Genomic DNA, 9017 nt, shown 5'->3' with positions numbered 1-9017 from the left:
CAGATATTGACAGGTGCTCCATCGGTACCACTAAAGGAACATTTCCCACTGCCTGCGGTTGCCAGCAAAATGCAGAGTCCACAGGACATGGACTGAGGAGCCCTATGTGGGGGCAGAGGACCAGAGAGCTCAGAGGACCCGTGCAATGCAGGTCATGCCTACTACTCTGTTTCAGCTGCACAAACCATGCAGCCCTCCCCATAGGCAGCCTGGGGCAGGGCTCCACACCATCTGGATGAAGCCTCTCTCTCACATCTGGCTGACTGTTATTGGAGAGTCCACAGAGTTGGCACCCTCACATCAGGATGATTGGCAGGTGCTTGGTAAAGCCTCACTATCACCCTTGACCTCGGAAGTATATTCTAAGTCTCAGGGCACAGTGCCACATGTAAACATCTAACCCAGCTCCACTGAATCTGGTCTTCTGGGGCTAACACTGTCCTGCTTCCAGTCTCTTCTGTGGCCTCAAAGAGTCAAGGCCTAGCTAATGAACTATGGCTATTCAGTGAGGGGGCTGTGGGGAAAGACAGAATGACAGTGACAAGCTGGATCAGTGTGCTCAGCCTTCTGCCTATTCCCAACAAGCTTAGAGGAAACACAAACTCCTTCCAGAAGTGCATGGTCTGGGTGATCTGGCCGCTGGCTGCTGGCATCAGGTGCTCTGGGTGTTGTTCCCAATGGCTGCTCTCACATGGATGCTGCTCTTCCTATCTACACCCGAATCTGGTTCCTTCTGTCACAGGTCCAACCTTTCCCTTGAGCACTCACTCTCATTGGCTACCATTTCTCTGATGAGTGAACTACAGCTCTATAAAGCCAGGACTTAGCACACCACTGTTATCACTCCCATCTGCAAGCCAGCAGAGCATAGGCAGCATGAGTCGGCCGGATCCTGCGCTAGTGTGACGGACGCTCCGAACTGTTACTAAAGGGTGACTGGGTAGAGTCAGCACCATGATAACTGGGTAGTTAGGGTAGCTGCTACAGATCCTGTGGAGGAAAGACACACATACACACACAACTTGCCTCTGACCTACAGCATTTGCTTTTGTCTACTGAAGAGAATCACCCAAGCCAGCAATTCCCCTTCCCCATCACACCAGAGAGAGGAAGGCTGGCTTCCAGGCAATAATGGAAAGTTATGTTTAATATCAAAAGCTGTTTCAAGTATCAGATAGAGACTATACTGGAGAGTGGCTTCTGGGACCTCCTCACTACGTGTCGTCCTGGAGTCCCTGGCATTAATGCTGGAGATGGGGGTCCCAAGGTCTCTCAATGCCACTGGAGTCCTAGAAAGCCCTTCAGAGAAGCACAGAAGCCAGGCTGGAACCCGGCCTGGGTGGGCAGGACTCTGAACCTGGGTGGGCTTCGGGGTAGGACTGCGTGGCACCTGGCATCCTGTCCACGGCCTAGACGTTGGACTTGGCGATGATCTTCTCCAGCAGGCTCATCATTCGCTCCTGCAGCTGCAGGCTCTGGACCTGCAGGATGTTCTGCTGGTCCAGCACACGGCGCACCTCTCGGCATGTCTCCTCCATGGCACGGCTCAGCCGGCGCTGCTCCTCCAGCATGGCCTCCAGCAGTCGCAGCTTCTTTTTCTGTAGGTGACAGCTCCGCATCTTGCGTTTTTTCACGGGGCGTTCCTCTGATCTGTCGGGGAGAGACAAGTTGGTCACAGGGACTGGAACATGGGAGTCACCAGACCTTCCCAAACACCCCACTGGACAAGCAGGAACACTGAGGCCCCAGGAGCCATATCTAGGTCTCAGGTCTCCACTCACAAAGAGGTGAGGAAGGGTCAGAACTCACAGCAGAGAGAACAGCTGATGAAAGCTAGTGCTGGCTTGTTGGGAGGAGCAGGCAGTGCCAAACCCATCTATATCCCACAGCGTGGACTATATAGGTCCATGGTCTGACAGCACCCCAAGGCCACTGTGCTCACAGGTGAAGAGCCTACTCCAAGGAGCAGCAAAGAGAAAGAAGCTGGGCACTGTGTGGTACTTGGTACTCCTAAGGGAAGTGAAGTCTGTAGTCCCAACTGGCCTATGACATGAAGAAATGGGTTCAGAACGTAGGTCTACCCTGAGCCTTCTGTCTCCACATATGCCTTTGGCAGTGTGTGTGTGTGTGTGTGTGTGGTGGGGGGGGGTCAGACAGGCCATCTGGGCTCCTCCCCAGGAGATATCCCATGGGTACTCTCTGCTAGTCTAAAAGCCCTTGCTGGACAGCAGGAAGCTGCTAAAGCCTACCAGACCCTCACTCCTATTCCAGGAATTGCCAGTATCTGGCCTGTGCTCTGTGTTTTGAGCAAAGTGGAAGATCAGCTAGTCTTGGGGACAAAGCCCCAGGCGGCTGTGCCTGGGAACTGGGCTTGGTAAGCCATGGGAACAATTGGCCATAAATCTCAGGCTTCTCAGCGAGTCTGGTCTGGCTTTAGTACAGACAGATTCTGTCTGGGCCCTTCAGAGAGAGATTCCCTCTAAAGACGGGCTTTTTGGGTGAATTAAGCAGATGTTCCCAGCCCTAGGGGCACTGAGTTCTGAGACCTCCACGGAGACACCTTTCCTACCTTAGCTGTTGTCAAATAGGCTTGAAAGCCCATAACTCAAAGCCATATTTACTAGTTTCTTCAACTGCCTGACTCCTCTTTGACCTTGGAAACCCTTCCTAAATATCCCTTAGAAGTGCCTGCTCTGGACCCCACGGTCCAAAGCTAAAGGGTGTCTCCTACTTGTCCCCCAACTCGGAGGCTCTGTGAGTACCCTGAAGGCACAGGCATGTGTTGACAGAGAATACCGATAATGCAGGCCCGTGCATTGCTCAGGAGGTACAGACCTACATCTTCATGTTGTGAGGACCTGTTGCTGAGATGGGGACCCAAGAGAGGGCCCACGTTGGGATTTGGCAGTCAGGGAAGGCATGCTTGGGCCTGGCCCTGCGTCTTTTCTCCTTGAGGAATACTGATTTATCCCCATTTTATGATGGAGTCAGGGGTCAGAGAGGTCAAAGAACTTTCCATGCAGGTAAGAGGTGATGGAACCTTGGACAAGCCCCACCTATCCATTGGCACCAGAGCTCTCATTGCTCTGAGGCTGACCTGGCCCTGAACCAGGCCACAGCTACGGCCTTTGTAGCCGGTCAGGGCGGAGGATACCAGAGCCTGTCACTGTGCCGCTGCCAGCCCCTCGCTCTGAGCGCTGGAGCTTTGGTCCCATTTGGGAACAGGACAGGGGACGAAGATGCCAAGGCAGTACTGGGTCAGGAGAGGGAGAGCGAACACACACTACCTGAACTTAAGGGACAGTAAGCTGGAGGAGCTGTCGGAGCGATCGTCCTCGAAGCGGCCTTCATAGGAGCACTGGGTATACGGTAAGTACAGAGGGGTGGACTTAGCAGACGGCGACAGGGACGCCTCGGTCTGGGACGTGGAGGGCCCCGGCTGCTGGCCATCCGGCAGTTTGCCCTCACAGGACTCAGGGACCTTGGCCAGAATCCTATCAATGGCTAGGTAATAGGGCCAGTCCGGCGGGACGGACTCGCTATCTGTCATGCATTTTAATTTCCTGAAACGAGAGACACAAGAGCCAAGGTGAGAAACAGCAGGTGAAGCCTGTCCTGCCTGACCCTTGGGAAGAGTGGCGCTCAAGAGGTCTAGGTCCCCAGAGGAAGCCATGTTAACACAGGCAGGAGCCACTCTCGGCCAGCATGGTCTTCCTCAGCAAAATCAGCCAGACTCTAGGGCCCCTGCGACACTGGACGGAAGGTAGAGGCTTTTTGGGACCTGCACAACATGAACTAGGGCACCCATAGGTGCTGGGAGCTTGGGGCTGGTTCCTGCAATCTCTGTTCTTCTGTGGGTTCTAAACTCACTGCAGTGAACTGAGTGCTTTTTATGTAAGTTAACCTTTAGCAATGAGACTGTGTGAGATACTGACACAGTAGCAGTTGTAGTCTACAAAGGTGCTTCCAGGAGAGGGAACAGCAGGGAAACAATACTCACAGTTCTGAGCCTGTATCTTGCACATACACACTATGATCTTGGACAGGTTCATTAACCTCTCTGAGCCTTCACGTTTTATATTAGTAAAATGGGGATGAAAAAGTAAACCTTCACAAAGCCAAAGGGAAGAATTAATAAAATAATGTCTGGTAAACAGGGGTCCGGGCTCCAACACTGTTCTCCCTTGAACCTGCCAGGAAGATGTGTTAGGCCTTATCAATGTAATGATGCTACCGTGCAAGCCCTGAGCTAAGCCTGACCCAGCTCTCAAACGCACAGCCTGCCCAGAGACTGTGGGGCTGACGGGCCAGTGCCATCTCACACTGCCTCACACCTACCCTCTACTCGTGCCAAAGCCGAAGGCCTGATCAGTGTGACCGGTGCCCTCAAGACCCTATGCCCTGCCTTCCCCAACAGATAGGTCCTGTCTCACTGAGAGGATCTCACATCCCTGTCCTTGGCCATCCCCTGAGTAGGGAAGCTGGGGAGACTGGACACGGGCTGGTTGGAACGGTTTTGTTCTACAGAGAAAGAGGCAACATAGGAGCACTTTGGCCCTCAAGGCCAGCTTGGGCCTGCGAGGGTTATTTGCAAGGGCTGGCTGTAGTCTCCCTGGTGTCTGAAGATGGAGAACTGGCAAGAATGAGCCCCCAACACAGGTACAGTCAATAATAAGGGGCTGCTGCCCAGACTGCGGTTCACCAAAGCAGAGGCTGGCCTTGGGGAGTAGCATCAAGGGCCTAGGGGGCTCCACCACATGGCATGACTACATCAGAAAGCAGAGGCAGGTCACACAGAACAGAGCAGACTGCTCTGAATGAATAGCAGGCACCATCAAGTCACCTGGGGACACGGGGAAGGTGAAGTTTACCACCATTAGTGCCATGTCAGCCTTCTATACAGGCTCCTCCTCGCTAGAGAACCCCTGCCCCTGTTTTCTCTGCTCCACTTAAGCCACCCCACTCCTTGGAAAATGGGGACAGTCTGTCTCCAGTGAGGGGGCCTCAGTGGTATTCCAACAAATCATGGTCTATGGATCCTAGCGATCTGGTCATATTTCCTTTAAGTCAGAACCTTAATATATAAATAGCTCTTATAGAAAAGAAAAGACTGCTGTGAAGTTGGGAATGGACGGATAAAGAACTGATCAGCTATGAGGAGCCATGGTCTGCATGTGCTTCGTAAATTGTGAGGTGCCATGACTCCTACCCCTAGACGGCAGTGGCTGGCCTTTCCATGTACTCTCATCTCCTGGCTCACAACCACCTCTAGGAATGGAGACAGAATTCCTCCCCTAGGACTCTGGGGGAGGCTTTCAAGATAAATAATGAATAATACAACTAGACAAAGGGAAGCTAAGGAAAACAACCAGTGGTGCCTCATCTCCCCCAGAAATCCCTTCTTCCCCCAGCACTGGAACGGGCGATGGGATGTGAGGAAGCCAGGCAAGCCTTTGCCAGGGGTGCTCTCCTCATGGGTTCATGTCTGTTCCTGCAGGCAATAGACCTGGGCTCAACTCTCTCCTCATCAGACAGAGGCTTCCATGTAACACCAGTTACAATAAATAACTCTGATGCCAGCAAGCCTAAGCAGCTGTGGGTTTCTGCTTTCAGGCTCAGCTGTGGGCCAGCACTGGGGGGTTAGAAGTGAGCCACAGACAAGCCAGGCTTGAGGCCCTCTCTCTTCTTCCATGGCCCTCATAAGTCAAATCAGTAGTTAGAAATGGAGTTTTCGGGTCTCACGGTCTGTCCAAGGTCTTGTTGGGCCATATCTCCCAGGGGCACAGGATTCATGGGCCAGGCAGGGGTTCCCCTCCCTTTCTTGGGGCATCTCTTTACCCTTTCTTCCATGAGGGCACAAGAGCTCCTTCCTTCCATGGATTCTGGCTGGGGACCTCACAGATATGCCTGCAAGGCAAGGTCTGAACCAGCCTCCCCATCTTCCCAACTAACCAGATGAACGACTAGTACATCATTATGCGATCTGAACACGATCTTAGGCAGCCCCAGGCCCAGACTGTCTAGTCTGCCTTTTGGGGAAGTACTCTTTACTGTCTGACTGTGACACTCTCCAACTTCTCCTGTGACACTCCCCTCATAAGAGCCTCATGCACACAACCTTCACTTTATGTTTTGACCTTCGTCCTACCCTCTCTACTTTCTCATGCCTCCGAAGTCCAGTCTCCAGCCCATCCATGATCCCTGCCCTGCACTCGACTCTCCAGAGAGGTCAGACCCAGCCCAGCTGCTCCGTCCTGGCTGCCAGGGATGCTCCAGGCTGTGAACAGTGCTATCAGTTCCCCCAGGCTCTCCTTTGGCTGCAAGCTAGGACAGTCAAACTGAGAGGCAGCAAAGTCAGATACACAGATGGGGAGTCCCCAACCTAGAGTTGTGTGCTGTCTGGGGAGCCCACTAAAATCCCATCTTACCAACCCTGAGGCTGGTCCTGGGCTGGGCTCACCTAGTTCCTGTGGTCTCAGGGTATCAGGGTGAGCCAGGCCTGGGAGTCAAACCTCCTTTTCACTCTAGCTTCAGTTTCCGTACATGAAACAAGGAACCCCATACCCTGCCCAACTTGGGTACTTGTGGTAGGTGGGGCAGGCAGAACCAAGCCCAATTGGTGCCCTGTAGTCCCAGTTGAGGAAGCAGGGTCATAAGATCTGATCTATCTGTCTACTGCTGGGGCATCATGGCAGGTAGGAGGCAGGTCTAAGGTCAGCCTTAGAAGCATCCTCACGATGGTGCAGCTCCAGCCTTGGTTCCAGGAAGTCTAGCTGAGGATATTCTCAGCCTTGCCACTTGAGAATTAATGATCAGGTTTTTTTTTTTTTTTTTTTTTTGCTTGTGGGCCTCAGTTTCCCCATCTTCCCAATGGTAGGCTACACAAACGGTTTTGGAAGGTGATCTTGCCAAGTGGAGTTCTGACTAACTAGCCCAGACGACACACACCCTCCCTGCCTCAGAGCACGAAGTGCTGAAGAGTGGAACGACCTTGCCGGGACCCTCCCGCTACCGTCCCATGTGCTCACCTGTACTGGAAGGTCATATTGGTGATTTTGATCTTGATCTCCTCGCCTAGCCGGCGCTCCCCAGTCATCTCAAAGAGCTTGCTGGCCATCTTCTCGTACACCTTGGCATTGCGCTTGGTTTGCTTGAGCTCATCGAAGAACTCCTCCCAGACCAGCATGAGGCCGCGCATCTCCGCATCTGTCCAGTTGCGGGCCCGCCGATGCTTCTCGGTCTGAGGAGACACAAGGTAGCCAGGCACTTCGGCTGCTGCCATGTTGGAGGCACCTGCAGGGTTAAGGATGGCACTCAGGCAGGGCCTCAGGCCTGGCCAGCGCACCATGGGCAAGAGGCAATGCGCTTGTTCACTCGCTTGCTCGAGGCAGCTCCACGCTCAAAATGGGGCCTACATCTGACAGGCAGGAATTTAGTTAAAAGCTTTTAAACGGGAAACGTCATTTTGATGTCATGTTTCCATAGCAACAGAGCAACTGCATAAGCTACAACAACAGAAACCTTTTAACTGAAAGCACAGGAATCAGGGCTGCACTGACGGGCCATCAATATTGCAGTGAGAGGCTGTACCCAAACCCACTGTGGCTCCCAGCCCTCCTCCCACCCTGCTGGCCCTCTAGGCCCCAGAAGAGACTTGCTTTCACTGTGCCTGACAGGCTCCTACATGAGGCATCTAAGCAGTAGTCCTTACCTCAGCCCCACCTGGTTTATATAGGTTAGAGTCCAGGGAGGTCCAAGATGGGCAGTAGCCTGCTTAGACATCAGGTGCAGGGTTACAAGGGAGATGGAGGCCCCGATACTGCCTCGATGGCTCTTAGGGTGGTGAGGTCCTGGCTGAGAGGTCACCCTCTTCTTGGAGCCTGCCAAGCTTTACTGAAGCCGGTCCTCATAGGGCCCTGCCTCCTCCCCATTGACTCTGCTTCTCTTGTTCTACTAACGCAAATCCCTGGGTGTCAGGTTGTGTGGGTGCTGGGAAGCCAGGCAAGTCAGAGCTAGACCTCGCCTAGCCATGCAGGCCTGAAGGACACAGATGCTGACCTTCATCATGGGAAGAAGCATAAGCGCAGCCCTGATGGAAGGGGCAAACTGAGCTGAGCTGAGGAGGCCCATCAGGGAAAAGTGGCTGCAGTCAGAGGGCAACTTCAATGTCCTGAGCAGGGTACATTTCAGGGCTAGTCCTCAAGAGACACAGCAGTGTTGGGGTAGGGGCAGGCAAAACATCAAGAGGAGGGGTTAATACGCCCACAGGGCTAGGCAGGGACCTCAGGCTGAGGAGGTAGCAGAACAGGAATGTAGAATGTGGAATCTGCAGAGGGAAGCGTTAACCACAGGGCATCAGCAGCTAGCATCTGGAAAGCAAGTCACAAATGAGAGCGATTACATGGACCTAACTAAGACCCTCAGGCTAGGCTGGCTGATGTGGACACACAGTCTAGTCTGATCCTAGAATCTCTGGGCCCGGTACACTCTATTGGTAGTCATGCCTGCTCCCCAGACAACTAGCTAAAACTCTCTGGTCAGCAGAACAACAGTGATCATTGGCTTTCCCCCTGCCTGATCAAAGATAGGAAGAACTTAGCCTGGAGAGAGCAGTGTCTCTGGGCTTCCTGGGTCCACTGTAAGGAGCATGGTCAGTAACTTACTGGGTGGGGGGGACTGACCTGAGTTCCAATCCAAAATTAGAAATAAAAAGGCAGCAGAGGGTAGCCCCTGGAGGTCTTGCTGTCACTTCATAGGTTTAGGTCAATGTCAGGCTTCCTCTCTGAACCCTGGGAGTCACATAGGGACTTCCTACTGCTGAGCTAGCAGACAGATACCCACCATGGTTCCATAGGTCTGCAAAAACTCTCCTGCCAAAGTCAGATAAGATACTGAGCATGCCAGGCATACTGCTGGCCTGGTGGTTCGTTGCTGCCCCCTAGTGCTGAGCATGGGACCTGGGTCTGGTTCTCAGAGCTCAGTGCCTAGAAACTACCTCCTTCCTCCAGGAAGCTCCC

General features: G+C 53.3%; 1 protein-coding gene across 2 annotated transcripts; it reads right to left on the bottom strand.

The window, feature by feature from the left end:
• Positions 1 to 1129: 1129 nt before the first annotated feature.
• Positions 1130 to 9017, bottom strand: Msantd1 (Myb/SANT DNA binding domain containing 1). Of its 2 annotated transcripts, XM_021211231.2 has the most exons (3): positions 7029 to 9017; positions 3288 to 3563; positions 1130 to 1650 (listed from the first exon to the last, which is right to left on the bottom strand). In XM_021211231.2, exons 1-3 carry the CDS (start codon positions 7346 to 7348, stop codon positions 1410 to 1412), a joined length of 837 nt encoding a protein of 278 aa, XP_021066890.1. In that variant the 5' UTR covers positions 7349 to 9017; the 3' UTR covers positions 1130 to 1409. The 2 variants fall into 2 exon arrangements, with proteins under 2 accessions (XP_021066890.1, XP_021066892.1); XM_021211233.2 differs by lacking the exon at positions 3288 to 3563.

The sequence above is a fragment of the Mus pahari genome, chromosome 13 (assembly GCF_900095145.1).
Source record: "Mus pahari chromosome 13, PAHARI_EIJ_v1.1, whole genome shotgun sequence".
Classification (NCBI taxonomy): domain Eukaryota; kingdom Metazoa; phylum Chordata; class Mammalia; order Rodentia; family Muridae; genus Mus; species Mus pahari.
Note: the sequence above shows the minus strand (reverse complement) of the source record. Positions and strands in the feature narration are given on the sequence as shown.

Bases quoted from the DNA above. Each gene is read 5' to 3' on its own strand.
- Msantd1 (XM_021211231.2), bottom strand. From the start codon at position 7,348: ATGGTGCGCTGGCCAGGCCTGAGGCCCTGCCTGAGTGCCATCCTTAAC. The intron at 3,564-7,028 runs GTGAGCACATGG...CTCTCGTTTCAG, and splicing joins AATATGACCTTCCAGTACAG to GAAATTAAAATGCATGACAG. The intron at 1,651-3,287 runs GTAGTGTGTGTT...TCTCCCCGACAG, and splicing joins TTACTGTCCCTTAAGTTCAG to ATCAGAGGAACGCCCCGTGA.